The following is an 18,173-nucleotide window of genomic DNA, read 5'->3' as shown; positions in this document are numbered from 1 at the left end:
TCCGAATCGAAAATCGCTCCGAGTCCATACGATGACAAACGATACATCGGACTTAACGGAGACTAACGTTTCCGTGGGGGCATTGGCGGATATCTTTGTAATATATATTACTATTATGTATTATTTATTGTAATTTACACTTTTTTTTCACATTTATACAAATATTATTAACATGTTTTTATATAATAGCATTTATTATTAGTATTACGATTGTTATACTTTCATATAATCGTATGTTTTTAACATTTATATACTACTAGTATTTCAATTTTATATTTTATGTATCGTACATTTATATCTGTATATTCCAGAATGAAGATGGAAAGGATAATAAAAAAAAAGTTTATATATTTATATTGATATATTTTTTTATATGTAGAAATAAAAACACACGAATCAAAATTCTATCAAATGACATTGTTTTTGTGTATCCATGAATTGTGCGATCCATCGAATCCCAACCACTTAACGTACACCTTATCTCCTTTCCATCGCAGTACTTTCTCCACGAGATACACGTCCGGATGAGTAGCGCGATGCAACTCATGCTCGTAAAACGCTCCAGTGACGGATTTTCCGCGATAATCCTTGAGTAGATAGGTTACGGGATTGATACGCTGTATCTTAACGATTGTAAACACCTCGGTGGTCCAATTTGGTTGTGTAACCCTTTTCAAAAATCGTCTTGCTCACGCGTACCGAATCGCCCACTTTAAATTTTGTCGGATTAGCAATCTTTATCGCACTGTATACCGTGTCCAAGAGTCTTTCGGCGATCGCGGGAGTTACGTCAGCAGATCGCATGCCAATAGTTCGATGCTTACGCGCTTTGTAATCTGACACGAGACGCGTAGCTCGTCGATCCACTTGTAATTGCCGTTGAGTGTAAATATCTTCCACCATTGTCCTTTTTGAGCGTGCGATTGAATTCGCTCGACTACTGACGCTTTCAACGTCGAATACATGGAATAGTGATTAACGTCGTGTTTTTTCAAGATTTTCTGCATATCGGCGTTGTAAAATTCTTTCCCCATATCCGTTTATAAATTTTTCAGACATCTTCCACTCGCTCGAATTATCTCAGCGATAACATTAACCATTTCGCTTCCATCCTTGCTCTTGAGCGGTACGGCCCACGAGTATTTGCTCAACACATGATGACGGTAAGTATGTAGTGGTGTCTCTGTTGAAACCTGAATACGGATGCATCTCGACGATATCTGCTACAGATTGTCGTATCCTCGGTTATGACGCGCCTTCGCGGAAAATTTCTTCTCGCCAGAGCATGCAATTCCTCGACGAGTCGACGTCTCTCGGAGCTAATTTTTCTCTTTTCTGAATTTCTTTTTCAGGATTCGCGTAATACACAGAGCAAAAGAATTTTTTTTTTTCACTGACACCACTCGACTAACTCATTTCGTCTACGCGATTTAATTTGTAATAAGACCAGCTTCGCGAAGTTCCTCGATGATCGACAACATCTCGTTATCGTTGTTGCCCGCTCGGTGCGAAGCGTCGAACAATCGTAGAAGATTCACCAGTTCGTTGGGATCATCCCAATGCGCGTAATCAATCGCGTTGTCATTCAATATCATTGCATGAGGTAATCTCTTTCCAGATTTCTTCTTCTGTTCCTTGGGTGTGATCGATATTTATTGTCACGTATTTGTACTTGTATCCTCTATTGCGTCGCTAGCAGCATGCTCTTGTACTTGTTGTTATCTTCTTCCATATAAAGAAGATCGTCAGAAATTCTCTTGAAAATCAACTCATAAAGACCAGGTGTACCGACGTATCGCATATCATCGATAATTATGTTGTCCGCATCATCCACCTCGAAACCTTTATTGCCAAATATCAATCCATCCTTGTATAAGTAAACGCCGTACACATAATCTATATCGCTCTTCTGTTTATCTCGCGTTCCCCTCAGGATAGTTTCGATGTACTTTTGATCCAGCGGGCCCAAGCCGGCTCTCTCGACTTTCCAACGTTTGCAACCAATTTTGAACTTTCGCTAGCGAGTCTTCCGTCGTTTTCGAAAACATTGTCCAACGATTCTATCGTCGGTACGATTTTGCTACGCGGTGTAGAGATTATCAGCTGTACACGATTGTGCGATCGATCATCGGATTATGCGGGGTCGCGGAACGCTCGAACGTTTCGCTCGCTTTCTCTCTCTCCTCCTCCTCCTCTTCCTCCTCTTTTCTTTCACGCTTGGAGGCAGATGCTGCATTATCGTCGCATGACTGTCTCTTTATCGCTCTGTCAACAATCTGCTACAGAGGTTTGATAATATTTTTAAAATGCCTGTCCAATGCCATGTCCTCCTTGATTCTACCATTCTTTAGAGTGCAATGTTTCTTGCGGATCGACTCGCTCAAAGCATTGTTCGTCGCATCTATTGAAAAACAGTTTTAGTGCAAGATCGCGATCACGAAACTTCATCCATATATTATCAATAATCAGTAATTCAACACACTTTTCATTATCCGCGGGAATCTTAATGCACCTGCACCTTGGCTCTTATTTGCGATTTTCTTCGCCCAATAATAATCGTCCTTTATTACACTGACATTTTCTATTCCACCAATGTCTCTTTTCATACTCATCGTCCTCATAACATTTGTCTCGTAACCGTAGGTATACTTTCTGTCGCGAGTAAAGACCAGTCAAACAGGCTCTTTAATAACTATTCCATGTTTTTCACGTATACCTAATTCTCGATCGCGTAGGAATTGCCCCAGCAATATTCGCACATCTGTGTTTCTTTTTGCGGATTATCGAGAACATACAGCACATCGTCTATATTATAATCTTCCCACATATTTTCCAATACTGTTCACAATAGTTCTTTTTTAATGTGTGCAGAGTGGGCACATGCTGCACGAGAATATACTGTACAAAGATTCTCTGCAATTCGTGCACTACTTGTCATCTAGCCTACCGAAAGAACCAGTCTCATGCTCCCTGACGTGATACATTCTTACATCGTGAATGTCAGCTACATAAATAAATAAATAATGCATGTTGTGCATACATTTAAAGCACTACCCGTTGTATAATAATTGTGGATCACTTAGTGTTTAGTACGAGCATTCAACGTACGGATTTCCGAAGGATGTACAAATTTTTCTACGCGATCGATTTCATACTCGCTCATATCATTAGCACATCCATCGTCGGATAGCATTTCTTTCAGATGACTCTTGGTCCATTATATTCTCAAAGTCTCCTTCCATTTTTTCGAGTACTTCGAACACTTCGTCTCTGATATTCGTGAACTGTTCCGGATTCACGTTTCTAATATACTCGGCTACGTTAGCTGTGTTCTCAACGTTTCTGATATTCTCGACTTCTACATCGTCCATTATGTTCTCAAATTCCATTTCCATTGCTTCAAATAACTTGCCTGCATTCACACCATCCATGTCCTCAACGTCTGCACGATGGTCAACCATACTTTTTGCATTATACTTATTGCGATTCGGTAATCTTTAAAGGCGCCAACTGAGATGCGCGCTTATGATCCCATTATATATTCCATTTGTGACTTCTTTGTCCCTTTATCTATCATCCCTATTGGGTATCATCCCTATCGCAGTAGTGTCACCGATCTCTTCTTAGAAAAAAATTTCGTTATCGGTGTTTCTCTCTTAATGTATCGCGACGTGTCACCGATCTCACGATTCTTCCTAGATAAGTATCTTTATTGATGCTTCTGACCTTGGAAAAAAGAACTATGAGAACACAACAATCAATGATGTGTCACCTAGACAAAACATCTTGTTCGCGTTATAATATCGCGATTTTAGGTAGTCGTGGGGTCTGCGGCATCAACGGCCCAAAAACGTATTTTGGGGTGGACGCGGGATTTGCGGCGGCCCGAAAACGCATTTTGGGTTGAACGCGGCGGCGGTGGGGTAGCGGCTGCAGGGTGTGGCGGGGTGGCGGCGGCGGGATGGGGTGACAATCCCCAGTGATACGTGATGCCACAACATGGCGGCACGTATCATTATAAACACCGATAGCTCCGTGGACTTCCCGTGCCCTCCTCCTCCTTCCCCGCGCCTACGAATACCCCTCGCGCCCCGCGCTCTCCTCTAGCCCCTTGGCTTAGAACCCGCCTTGTTATGCTACTAATATTATGAAAAATTTTCAATATCTCTGCCTGTTCAAACAATTATCCGATTCTGGCGGAGAAAAGTATGTTACATTGCCCCTCGCCGTGATAATATGTTATTAGATAAAATCGATAAAGCAATTGGAAAATACAACGAAGAAAATAATCTTTCTCATATACATTATAATTTTCAAGAAGTACTAGTTACTAGCCGAGATAAACTTGTAAAACATTATAGAAAAATGAATTGTACATATACTGCATTGTTTTTATTCTTGATCCATAATATAAAAAAAGACTTTTCAACTTATTGAGTGGGGAAAAGAAATGGCTAATGCTTCGTTGAAAAAAATTTCAGGAAATTTATAAAGAGCACTATTGGAATAAGGATGAATTAGATAACATGTTAATGGTACAATTCTAATTGATAAATTGAAAATCAAATAATGAAAATATATCATCTGATAAGGATTCAATACAATTGAACAGTTTGTTTAAAATATGGAGTATTTTTATTAAAGATATTAGTCCATATCAACATAATCAATGCTGGAAACAAGAAATTGATAATTATTATTCTGCAGAACGTGCTTACGCGAACGAAGATAAATTATGATGGTGCAGGCATGCAAAAACCTATCCAAACTTATCTCGCATGGCTAGAGATTTTTTAGTTAGCCCTGCAACTTTTGTTCCAGCTGAATGTTTGTTTTTGAGGGTTTCACTTATAATAAGAAAACATCGAAATAGATTAACTAATGAATCGGCGGAAAGTGGTTATTATGTTTGAACTTGGGTAACTTGCGATTTAGCAAATAACATTTTGTATTTATTAAATGAAATAAATATTTAAATATAAATAATATACGCAATAAATGTTGAAATATATAAATAAATAAATATAAAAACATTTAAATAATTTTTAAAATGTTATAAATAAATGTTTAAAAATGTTAAATAAATGTTTAATGAATGATATAAATGTTTAAAATGTTTCCACATTTAAGTAATAAATTCTTAATTAATAAAAAAAGCAGTTTTTGGACAATAAATCAAGTTACTGAATAGTTTACTGAATAGTTTTAGGATGGATGATAGTTTTTCGAGATATATTTAAGACTGAATATTTATGGTATACATACAGTATAATGAACTTGGAAATGTATGTAAAATTACACAAAAAATATTATCACGAAGATTTAGCTATGAAAGGTTTATCGTTTATAAATATACGTACTTAAAAATAGAAGAAGGTTCCGAAAATTTTATTGCAGCAATTAACTTTTGAAAGTTTACGTAATTGCGTAACTAGTATTATACAAGTCACATTATGCAAAAGGAATAATACCTTATAAATTGAAAACATTAGAATAATAGGAAAAAATATTTACTGATTACTTACTTCGTAAGACCATTTTTTTGAAAATTATTAAAATCGAATGATTTCTGCAACAGATGAAGAAAAAAAACATTTAATATAATATGAATTTAAAATCATATAATATGTCATCTATAAATTTATCATATAATTGTTTTGTTGAACTCGGAGGCAGATTCTTAATGATGAGTGCCAAAGGTATTTCATACTGATGCGAACTTTATTTTTCTCGCACGTTTCACAATACGTTCCTCTATTCGCCTTCGCGCTAAAAGCGCCACGGTTCTTCGGGAATTACACCCGGACAGATCGGTTTTTTACCGGCCATCCTCCCCTCCCAAGAAAAGAAAATATTTAGACGGAATATTTGTCGGATTACAAAATGATTAGCGCAGGATTACTTCGAAATAAAATGAAGTATGTAACTTACAACTGACACTTAAAACGATTAGGTCTTTTCATCACACGTTCAGTCCGGGTGGAGGTATGCTTCGGGTCGCCTGTTTGCTGCTTACAAACTAAGGGAACATATTCTTAGAATTAGATTGTTCCCCTTTATCTGATTATTGATCTCTTCGCACTGTGCTTTGCCGCATAAATCGCTTACAACTTCTGATTCTTCTTTTGGGATTTCTAACGGGTAAATTCTTTGTATTGGCCTTTTACATATGCCACTTTTAGTTTTCAAAACTCTTTCTTGATCATCTCGATCTAGAATTACGTCTACTACGCGCGCAAGAAACTAGTCTATACATCTGTGTGTATCATCAATCAAAACGACATCCCCAATTTGATCTTACGAGTTTCTTTTTTTCCATTTTTCATTAGCAGTTGACTCAGATACTCCGTACGAAATCTCTTTCGAATATCTTCAAAAAACTTCTGCCGGTGTTTGAGTTTTGTGTTTAGTTTTGCTCGATAAAGCATGTCGCAATCTGAAACCCCATACTCGTGAATGTTTTGGAGGAATATCGGTGACAAAGGTTTTAAATCGGATCTTCTGATATATAAGTAAGTGGGCGGCTGTTGATTATCATTTCTGCATCACAAACAATAATATGCAAATTTTCGCAAAAAAGATTCGCTTTGCCTAAGATGTTCCGAAGCAGCGTCTTCAAAATTCCTATCAATCTTCCCCACCTCATCATAGTGCTGCTGATAGGTTAAAATGTCATTCAATTTGTACTGTTGAATTATGTTTACTAATTTTCCTCTAATCTCAGAACGTTAGCCGCACCCGTAAAATTAGTCCCGTTGTCTGTATATGATACAAGGACGTCTCCGCGCCTCATTACAAATCTAAACATTCTAGGGAGCCCTGTGTGGATAGCATCGATGCTACTTCAAAATGTACCGTCCTGTACCGCACATGTAAAAATGTAGATCCATCCCTCCCCCTTCCCCCCCCCCCCACGAAATCTATTCCAATCACTTCGGAAATTACTGCACGAATCTAATTGAGTGGTAAAGGAGGGATACTTTCCATGTGTTGTTCCGTGTGTTCCATGTTTTGCCTTTTGTGTTTTACAAATTACGCAGTTTGCTATAACTGATTCTTTTATTTTACAAAGCAAAATGATCCAAAATCTTTCACGTAGATTTGTCATAATTATATGTGTCCCCACGTGAATTCGTAGAATACCGACCCGGTATTTTCGAACTAACAAGATAAATGATATCATCATCGTTTGGCAAAAGAATGGGACCAAAAATCGTAATCGTTCTCTCGATTAAAAATCTTTTAAGTTTTTAGAATATATAAATTATTTTCATTTTTCATCGTTTTAAAAGATGATAATTTATTCTTGGATACGGAATTAGACATACAGCATTGTAAATGCTCAAATAGCTTAATTTTAGCTGCTTTTATATCTGTAAACATTGACGTTTTTTACGATCTTCCGGTAAATTGGCTGTTTTAAGTGTGTTACGCGTTTTGGAATTATTTTCCTTCAACGTTCTTTTTTTATCTATTATTTTTCGTTAGTGAAAAATCTATCCATCCATGCCAAGAGATGGATGAGTTTGTTATAGGACGAAAACTAATCCCTATTTTCACCTTTACACAAACATAAATGACATGACAAACATAAATGAACCATTAAATTGAACGAAATTTAAACATTCACATTTTGCAGGAAGATCACAAGTTTCTATTAATAACTCATCTTTTACAATAATATAATTGTTGTTACTTTGATTTCAATGCCTTCAGCGATTTCCTTTAAAGTCTTCATAAATTTATACTAGAATGTATTTATTTGAGATTTTTTATCATTGTATACAGTAATCAAGAAGGAAAGTATTTTCTCTTTTTCTTTTTATCTTCAAAAGAAAATTTGTTAATATTAAAATACAAATACTTATTTTTGATGATTTAAAAACTGATATGCCATCTGTATATCACGTGAAAGAAATATTATTAGAATTTCGAAGAAAATCAGTAGTGTCCATTTTTGATAGAGTTGTCCATCATAAATGTTATTCTTCCAGGTAATTGTAACAATCTTTGAAATCGACTTTGCAAATTGACTTTGCAATAAAATGAAGATCTTGCATACATTTCACTTAATTGATTTTTACAGGACACGCGCGCACGCTTGCGCATATGTATGACAGAAGAATGACGAATATATATCATATATCTAACTAATCTAGTATCATATATCTATCTAATATGTTGATGTAAGAACAAATGCTATTACAGCCATGCGAATACTATAAGTATTTCAAAAATTTGTACTTCATATTACATATATTGCAGATTTTTAGTATTAACAGTGTATATATGTTACAACGCGATATTATTTAAGTTTGTCGCATATTTGAACGCACTTTAGAGTGAGTAGGAGTTATGTGATAGAAAGAGGAGGCATGCGATTGGCTTCAAGACTAATGCGCTGTAAGACACTCGGAAGGCGTAAGCGTCACAAACGTAAGTTTCAGAAAATCTATATTATCGATTTCGATCAAGCTCGGCTATCGCTTCACTATCCCCTTAAGACGGTCATTGAGACATTATTTTATGACTATTAACGGTTTGTTGCAAAAAGTTATATTACTAGTTTTTTTTAATGTGATTAATAAAATATATTGTATATCTTTCAAGTTTGTGACAACAAACAATCAAACTTTTTTGCCATTAAGTTTACTTAGTGATTACTTCGGTATTCGAAGTCTTCAACTATTGGAAAAGTTATGACTTTCGTTATAAATGGAAATAAGAAGGAAACATTTATAAATAATAAATAAATAAATGTTGACTTTTTTAAATTAATTTATTAAAGTTAGCTAATAACAATAATTACTCTTCCAGTTACAATGATTGCTCTTCAATATTTTTTTATTTAGTATTTAGTTTCCGCATTTATTCGTATTTGTCGTATAAATATTGGGTTGTCCGGAAAGTTCGTGCCGATGTTGAAGAAAAATTGAAACGCAAAAAATTTAAATTTATTAACTTATATAGTTAGTCGGAACGAACTTTCCGGACCCAATACTTTAAAACGAACGTTAAATTTTGCGGGCAACTGTTCCGATCGCGGATGGAACAGTTTCCAATAGAAATCAGTTGTATAGGTTTCTCACTTAATTGATATAAACATTTCAACGACGTTACTACCTGCACTTTTAAGTTGCAATATGGTTGTAAAAAAAGTTACAAAGTTCTTGAAAAAGTCGTATAAATATTTTTATAATTGTGTGTGTTATGCCACTAGAGTGTGCCCCCTTGGATATGAATTAATACTATTAATAGTATAGTTAATGAATTAATAATATTGTTATTAATATAAACTTATGACAAAAAAGAATAGATAAAAAGGGTGAACAATTTTTTTAATTTATTATCTTACCATTTCTTTTCTAATCCTTTTTTTCTTTTCTTTCTTCTTTTTCCATTTCGTATCCTGCAATGAAATATACAAATTATTAGAAATAAGTATCTTTTTGCATTAAATCATTTTACATTTAATCAATATTTTTATGATCTCCTTCCACTGAAATTGCCAACTGGCAATTTATTTTTCTTTTTCTATTTCCTCTAGTTTCGACAATAGATTCTGGTAGATTCCTTCATTTCTAAAATGTTCCGCAAACAAGGAATAATTCCAATTATACTACAGATTTTCAGTGAAAACTGGAAGTGAATCTTGAAATACATGCTTAATAATGATATTAATATTTAAAAATATTTAATTTAAAATCAATAATTGAATTTAACTTCCGACGAATGTTTCTGTCAGATTCGGTCATTTTTTGTACAAAAGCGCATTGAATGGACCTAATTTTATCAATATTGTACAGATGATGACAGATATGCCTTAACACCTGAAATTGTACGAGTATTAGGACACATTCAGAGCATTCTCTCTAAATATTCATTCATCATGGCTATTGATTATTCGGCAAAGTTATTCTAGTATATTTTAAAAAAACTTTATATAATATATATTGGCAGTTCTTTAGTGTATGTAATAAAATACACATGAATCAATTTTAGCTAATAACACGAAACATACACGAAGATGTTTTTATTATTATACAGTAAAACAGAAGTGTGCATACATAAAAAAACATACACTGAACCATGAAAAGCATATACTCTGCAGCGCTACACCTACATTACCGACAATCATATGCTGATAAGATCTTTTACTTAAACCAATAAAATGCTTAATCTAACATTGTCCAACTCTTCCTCATTTTATTGAGTTAGAACAACTAGACTCCTAAGTTTCTCTAATCTTTGAGCTGTCAATGACTTTGTTAACAGATCAGCAATCATTTTTTCAGTTGGGCAGTATTTACAGGCAACGATTTCTTGATTATCGTAATTTCTTACAAATTTGACCTCCTTCGTATCGATGTATTTATTTTGATTTGTCAATCTTTCAATTTCCACAAATTTAAAGCTTCAATTGTCTTCGTAAATCTATATTGGCTCACATACCGTTTGCTGCATGTCGCTTAATAATCGTTAATGTACACTTTGCTTGCGGCAGCTGACCAATCCTCCGTTAACGAAGAAGGTATAACCACTGTTGAATTTTCTGTCCGCTTTATCTTTTGCCCAATTTGCATCCGAATATCCCATAACAATCGTTTGTGTTTCTGTCATTTCCGAGTGTCAATTTACCATTTCTTTTTTAATCTTTTTTCTTTTTCCTCCATCTTTTTCTTCTATTTCATAGGTATTCTGCAATGAAATATGCAAATTAATAGAAATTTTTTTGCATTAAATCATTTAATATTTAATATTTTTATGACCTCCTTGCCAATTGGCAATTTATTTTTCTGTTTTTAGTTTCTTTAATTTCTATAGTGGATTGGAATATTGAAGGTTCCTTCATTTCTAATGAAACTTTTATACAAAAGACGACCGAATCTGACAGAAACAATTGTCGGAAGTTAAATTCAATTATCGATTTTAAATTAAATATTGTTTTTAAATATTAATCATACTAAGCATTTATTTCAAGATTCACTTCCAGTACTGAAAATATGTATTATAATTGGAATTATTCCTTGTTTGCAGAAGATTTTAGAAATGAAGGAATCTCCAATATTTCAATCCACTATAGAAATTAAAGAAACTAAAAAACAGAAAAATAAATGCCAATTGGCAATTCCAATAGAAGTAGGTCATAAAAATATTGATTAAATGTGATGAAATGATTTAATGCAAAAAAATACTTACTTCTATTAATTTGCATATTTCATTGCATGAAATCTATAAAATAGAAGAAAAAGATGAAGGAAAAAGAAAAAAGATTAAAAAAAAAATAGTAAATTGACACTCGAGAATGACAGGAACGAACAAGTTGCTGTGGAGATATTCAGATGCAAATTGAACAGAGAATAAAGCGGACAGAAAATCCAACAGTGGTTATACCTTCTTCGTTAACGGAGGATTGGTCATCTGGGTAAGCCACAAGCAAAGTGTAGTAGCACTTTCCACCATGGAAGCGGAGTTCATTGTACTAGCGGTAGCGTGCAAAGATTGTCCCTGGCGACGAGTCGAGGAGACGACATTGGAATGTTGAGAGCCCAGGTGGGCAGCGATCAAGATTCCGCTTGACGCGTGCAGTCAGTGAATCGATTGCGCTCAGCTGTAGCAGAGCACTATGCAACAAGTAGGTTGTTTAACAAGCCTAGGTAAGATCTTCAAAGTGTCGTCGCAGAATCGGGTGAGCAATCACTTCATCCGTGGCGGCAGCTTCACACGCTTCGCCGACTGACATTTCATACATAAGGCCCGTCTAGACATTCTCCCTCTCAACGGAGCGCGACGTTGGGAGGTCAACGACAAGCGCTGTCGGCGGTGCGGTGAGGTATCGGAGACCTTACCTCATGTGCTCTGCCACTGCGGTATCCATTCTGCCGCAATACAGCGGAGGCACGACGCTGTCCTGCACCGTCTCTGGAGGGCTACTCGCCTTCCAGGGGTAGTGCGAGTTAATCGGCGGGTGGACGTTGGCGGCGAATTGGAGGCGCTGAGACCTGATCTCATGATCAGGCACGAGCCCTCCAAAAATGTCGTCAATTGCGACGTCACGGTGCCCTTTGAAAACCGCTGAACCGCTTTCGAGGACGCCAGGACGAGGAAAATAGCCAAATACTCGTCCCTGGCAGAGAAGCTACAGCGGCGGGGGTATCGTGTCGTTGTGACGGCTTTCGTCGTCGGCGCTCTCGGCTCGTGGGATCCGAGGAATGAGGCGGTGCTGAGACTGCTGCGGGTTGGCAATCAGTACGCAGCGATGATGCGACGCCTCATCGTCTCGGATACCATTCGCTGGTCACGCGACATATATGTGGAGCATATGTCCGGCAGTTCGCCAGTACCTGGCTCCTTCCCGTCCCTCTGGGGATGCCCTCGCGACATCGCCGAGAGCGGTTCGTCGACGCTGGCCCGCCGAAGATAACGACGGACAGGATGCGGCGCGTCGCGTGTCGTATGTTGCGGATGTCGCGTAATTTATTTTGTTCTCGTCTCGGCCCCCCCTTTTTTAAACCAAGCAGGAGAGAGTGGCCCCAATGTCCAACTATTTTATATTTTCTATGTTTTATTTTTATTCTTTATTTTTTTACATGATTTTTTGACTGTTGGACCCCCCTCTGCTGGTTTTATTTATTTATTTTTTAATGTATATTTACTGCATAGTATCTTTTATTGTTGTAATAGTATTGTTATTTCTTCTCTTCTCTTTTTTCTTTTCTTATTTATATTTTTCCTCTATCTTCTTTCTTTCTTTTTTTTTAGCCTTCTACTTTTTTATTTTTCTTTTATTTTCGTGTTGTGGGGCCCTGACTGTGAATGCCGCGATAACAAATTTTATATTTTTTAGACGAGTGTGGATGTGCGCGATTTTAGTCATTTATATATATCGATTGCTGCGCGCGTTCCTCCTTTTTACCTGACGACACTACTGTGATATCCCGGAGGAGCATACTGTAATAACGTAGTCTCCTCAGCATGCGTGCTGGGGAGATGAAACACTGTGATATTTTTGCGCAGGCTGGGGGGCTTGCTCCTCAGCCTATTACTTGTATTGCCCATGCGGGGGGCCTCTGTCCCCCGCAATGAATATATATTTATTTCGGCGCGCGGCTTAGCCGCTTGATTTGTATTATCCCAGAGGGGATGTCCCTCTGGGGAAGTCATTTGAGAAAAATAAAAGTTAGCACTTTCCACCATGGAAGCGGAGTTCATTGCACTAGCGGTAGCGTGCAAAGATTGTCCCTGGTGACGAGTCGAGGCCACGGAGGAGATGACATTGGAATGTTGAGAGCCCAGGTGGGCAGCGATCAAAATTCCGCCTGACGCGTCGTGCGGTCAGTGAATCGATTGCGCTCAGCTGTAGCAGAGCACTATGCAGAGCACTATGCAACAAGTAGGTTGTTTAACAAGCCTGGGTAAGGTCTTCAAGGTGTCGTCGCAAAATCGGGTGAGCAATCACTTCATTCATGGCGGCAACTTCACACGCTTTGCTGATTGACGCTTCATTCATAAGGCCCGATTGGATGTTCTCCTTTGGCACACGACGTTGGGAGGCTAATGACAAGCTGTCGGCGATGCGATGAGGCGGAAACCTTACCTCATGTGCTCTGTCACTGTGGCATGCCATGCAATTTTTTCGGATGTTTTGGGCATGAAACGTGCAGCGAAGTTTGTTCCGAAATTGCTAAATTTTAACCAAAAGAACTGTCGCATAAGCGTCGCTCAGGAGCTTGAATGACGTCAACGACAATCCAGATTTGCTCAAAAGGATCATAACTGGTGACGAAACATGGGTATGTGGTTATGACGTCGAAATCAAAGCCCAATCATCCCAATGGAAGCGGCCAGAAGAGTCAAGACCGAAAAAAGCACGCCAAGTTAGGTCAAGTGTGAAGGTTTTGTTCACTGTTTTCTTCGATTACAATGGCGCGGTGCATCGTAAGTTCTTGCCACAAGGTACGGTCATTAAGGAATATTACCTTGAAGTTATGCGCCGTTTGCGTGAAGCAATACGAAAAAAACGCCCGGAATTGTGGAACAACTAGTCATGGATGTTGCACCACGATAATGCGCCAGCTCACACGTCGTTGCTTGTTCGTAATTTTTTTGGCCAAAAACAACATCATAATCATGCCTCGGTCCTCTGCGACTTTTTCTTGTTCCCAAAACTGAAAAGATCCATGAAAGGACGGAGATTTGCCACGATTGAGGAGATAAAAACCACATCGCTGGAAGAGCTCAAAGCCATATCAAAAAGCGCATATCAGAAGTGCTTCGAGGAATGGAAAAAGCGCTGGCACAAGTGTATAATATCTGAGGGGGATTACTTTGAAGGGGACAAAATAGATAGTGATGAATAAATAAATATTTTTCGAGAAAAATAAAAAGTCATCTTTTTTTTTAACACACCTCGTACTATTGTGATCAAAAAGAAATTTTTAATTTAAAATACTCGCGCTCTTCGATTCTGACAAATCTTTTTTTTAGGCAGCACTGTGACATCTGTGCCAAACTTCATGTCAATACCTGCATTTGTCTAATAGTTACGCGTGGAACAACAAAAAGTTAATTTAGCGATTTTTACAATGTCTAATTTTGTTGAGCAAAGAAGTTGCATTAAATTTTGTTTGCGGAATGAAATTTCTGCTGCAGAAACATTGAGAATGTTGCAAAAGGCCTTCGGCCTGTGACCAGGCTATGTCACAAAAAAATGTTTACAAGATATAAACAATTCAAAGAAGGCAGAGAAAGCGTTGAAGACGAAAATCGCTCTGGATGACCATTAACATCAACTCATCATGATGAACAACACGTGAATGAAAGATTTGATGTTCAAAAATCATCGATCGACAAATAGAGACCTCGCTGATACTGTTAACATTTCATTTGGATCAGTCCAGACTATTTTGAAAGATGTTTTGTGCCTGAAAAAAGTGAAATCTCGTTTGGTGTCAATAACACTCAATTTTTTGGAAATACAGCGTCGCGTTAAAGTCTGTGAAACAATGCTTTCTGAATATCAGGATAAGATGGAATGCATAATAACTGGAGATGAGACTTGGATCTATGCATTCGACCCGAAAACAACCGACCAATCAAGCCAATACCGTGCAAAAGATGAGTCAAGACCGAAAAGATCGCACCAGAGTCGTTTAAAAATCAAGGTCATGTTAACAGTTTTCTTCGATTATCATGATGTAGTGCATTATGAATTCCTAGTGCCGAGCCAAAGTATTAACAAGGAATATTATTTGAGCGTTATGCAACGTTTACGTGAAGCTATTCGCAAAAAGAGATCAGAATTATGGGCAGACAATTCTTGGTTTTTGCACCACGATAATGCACCATCTCACACTGCATTGATTCTTCGAGATCATTTCGCCAAAAATTCAACTCATATCGTTCTATAACCACCGTATTCGCCTGATTTAGCACCGTGTGACTTCTGGCTATTCCCTAAGCTCAAGAGACCGCTCCGGGGATACCGTTTCGACACGATTGGAGGAGATAAAAACCGAATCGCTGCGCGTTTTGAAGGTCATTCCGAAAATCAACTTTAACAATTGTTTCGAGGATTGGAAAAAAACGTTGGCAAAAGTGTATTGTATCCAGAGGGAAGTACTTTGAAGGCGATGAAATAGATTTAGAAGAATAAATAAAGATTTTAAAAATTATAAACAATTTCACCTTATTTTTTTATCACAGTAGTATATAACTTATGCGTGCGGCTTAGCTTATATCTTGTATTATCCCAGAGGGGATGTCCCTCTGGAGAAGTTGTTTGAGAAAAATAAAAGCATTTTCCACCATGGAAGCGGAGTTCATTGCACTATCAGAAGCGTGCAAAGAAGTTGTTTGGTTTAAATGATTATTAAGCGGCATACAGCAAATAGCGTGTGGGTCAATACGATTTATGAAGATAATCAAAGCTGTCTTAAATTTAATAATAATTATAAATTATATCTTACCTTTTCTAATCCTTTTTTCTTCCTTTCTCTTTTTCTATTTTATATGTTTTCAAATATTCAAATTAATAGAAATATTCAAATTAATAGAAATAAATATTTTTTTGCATTAAATAATTTTACATTTAATCAATATTTTTATAATCTACTGAAATTGCCAACAATTTATTTTTCTTTTTCTATTTCCTCTAGTTTCGACAGATTTTGGTTCCTTCATTTCTAAAATGTCCTGCAAACAAGGAATAATTCCAATTATACAGATTTTCAATATTGGAAGTGAATCTTGAAATGCTTAATAATGACATTAATATTTTAAAACAATATTTAAAATCGATAATTGAATTTAACTCCCGACGAGTTTTTCTATCGTTGTTTCTATCAGATTCGGTCGTTTTTTTGTACAAAAATCGAATGGGCCTAATTTTATCAATATTGTACAGACGGTGACAGGTATGCCTTAACACCTGAAATTGTACGAGTTGTATTGAGACATTCAGAACACACTCTCCATCTCTAGATATTCGTCCATGGCTGTTGCTTATTCGGCAATGTTATTCTAATATATTTTAAGAAAACTTTATATATATTGGCAGTTCTTTAGTGTGAAGGTATGCAATAAAAGTACACATGAATCAATTTTAGCTAATGACATACACGAAAATATTGTTATTATTACATAATAAAACAAAAATGTGCATACATAAAAAAACATCCATTAAACCGTCAAAAACACATACTCTACTGCAGCGCTACATCTACATTACCGACAAACATATGCTGGTAAGATCCTTTATTCATTAAACCATTAAAATGCTTAATCTAATATTGTCCAACACTCTTCCTCATTTTATTGAGTTAGAATAAGTTTCCTCCTAAGTTTCTCTAATCTTTGAGCTGTCAATGACTTTGTTAACAGATCAGCAATCATTTTTTCAGTTGAGCAGTATTCACAGGCAATTATTAACGTAATCTCTTGTAAACTTGATCTTCGTATCATTGTGTTTATTTTGATTTGTCAGACTTTCAGTTTCCACAATTTAAAGCAGCTTTGATTATTTTCGTAAATCCACACGCTGTTTGCTGCATGTCGCTTGATAATCATTTAAGTTAAACAATTTCTTTGCACGCTTCTGATAGTGCAATGAACTCCTCTTCCATAGAAAGTGCTACTACACTTTGCTTGCGGCTTGCCCAGCTGACCAATTCCCCGTTAACGAATAAAGTATAATCACTGTTGGATTTTCTGTCCTTTACCTTTTGCCCAATTTGCATCCGAATATCGCCACAACAACTCGTTCTTCATGTTCCTGTCATTTCCGAGTGTCAATTTACCATTTATCATTTCTTTTTTAAGCCTTTTTCTTTTTCCTCCATTTTTTCTTCTATTTCATAGGTACCTTGCAATGAAAATATGCAAATTAATAGAAATAAATATTTTTTTGCATTAAATCATTCATCAATATTTAATCAATATTTTTATGACCTTCCATTGGAAACTAAAAATAAATTGCCAATTGGCAATTTATTTTTAGTTTCTTTAATTTCTGGATTGAAATATTGAAGGTTCCTTCATTTTTAAAATATCTGCAAACAAGGAATAATTCCAATTATAATATAGATAATAATATAGATTTTAGTATTGGAAGTGAATTTTGAAATACATGCTTAATAATGATATTAAAAACGATACTATTTAAAAACAATATTTAATTTAATTTAAAAATTAAAAATTATAATTGAATTTAATTTCCGACGATTGTTTCTGTCAGATTCGGTCGTTTTTTTGTACAAAAGCGCATCGAATGGGCCTAACTTTATCAATATTGTACAGACGGTGACAGACCTGAAATTGTACGAGTTGTATTGGGACACATTCAGAACATGCTCTCCGTCTCTAGATATTCGTTCATCATGGCTATTGATTATTCGGCAAAGTTATAATATATTTTAAGAAAAAGAATTTTATTTAATATATGTTGGCAGTTCTTTAGCGTGAAGATATGCAATAAAAGTACACATGGATCAATTTTAACTAATGACATACACGAAGATGTTTTTATTATTACATAGTAAAACAGAAGTGTGCATACATAAAAGAAGATCCATTGAACTGTGAAAAACACATATTTTACTGCAGCTCTACACCTATTACAATCGTATCGACAATCATATACTGGTAACAGATCCTTTACTGATTAAACTAATAAA

At 36.1% G+C, this 18,173-nt stretch overlaps 2 protein-coding genes across 2 annotated transcripts; one reads left to right on the top strand and one right to left on the bottom strand.

The window, feature by feature from the left end:
• Window positions 1–407: 407 nt before the first annotated feature.
• On the bottom strand, window positions 408–903 carry LOC108688409. Its single transcript, XM_018194652.1, has 2 exons — window positions 700–903; window positions 408–587 (listed from the first exon to the last, which is right to left on the bottom strand). The coding sequence occupies exons 1-2, from the start codon at window positions 901–903 to the stop codon at window positions 408–410; spliced, it is 384 nt and encodes a 127-aa protein (XP_018050141.1).
• A 13,148-nt stretch (window positions 904–14,051) lies between these two features.
• On the top strand, window positions 14,052–14,360 carry LOC108688408. The gene has a single exon (XM_018194651.1). The coding sequence runs from the start codon at window positions 14,052–14,054 to the stop codon at window positions 14,358–14,360; it is 309 nt and encodes a 102-aa protein (XP_018050140.1).
• The last annotated feature ends 3,813 nt before the right edge of the window (window positions 14,361–18,173 follow it).

The sequence above is a fragment of the Atta colombica genome, unplaced genomic scaffold (genome assembly GCF_001594045.1).
Source record: "Atta colombica isolate Treedump-2 unplaced genomic scaffold, Acol1.0 scaffold233, whole genome shotgun sequence".
In the NCBI taxonomy this organism is placed as follows: Eukaryota; Metazoa; Arthropoda; class Insecta; order Hymenoptera; family Formicidae; genus Atta; species Atta colombica.
Note: the sequence above shows the minus strand (reverse complement) of the source record. Positions and strands in the feature narration are given on the sequence as shown.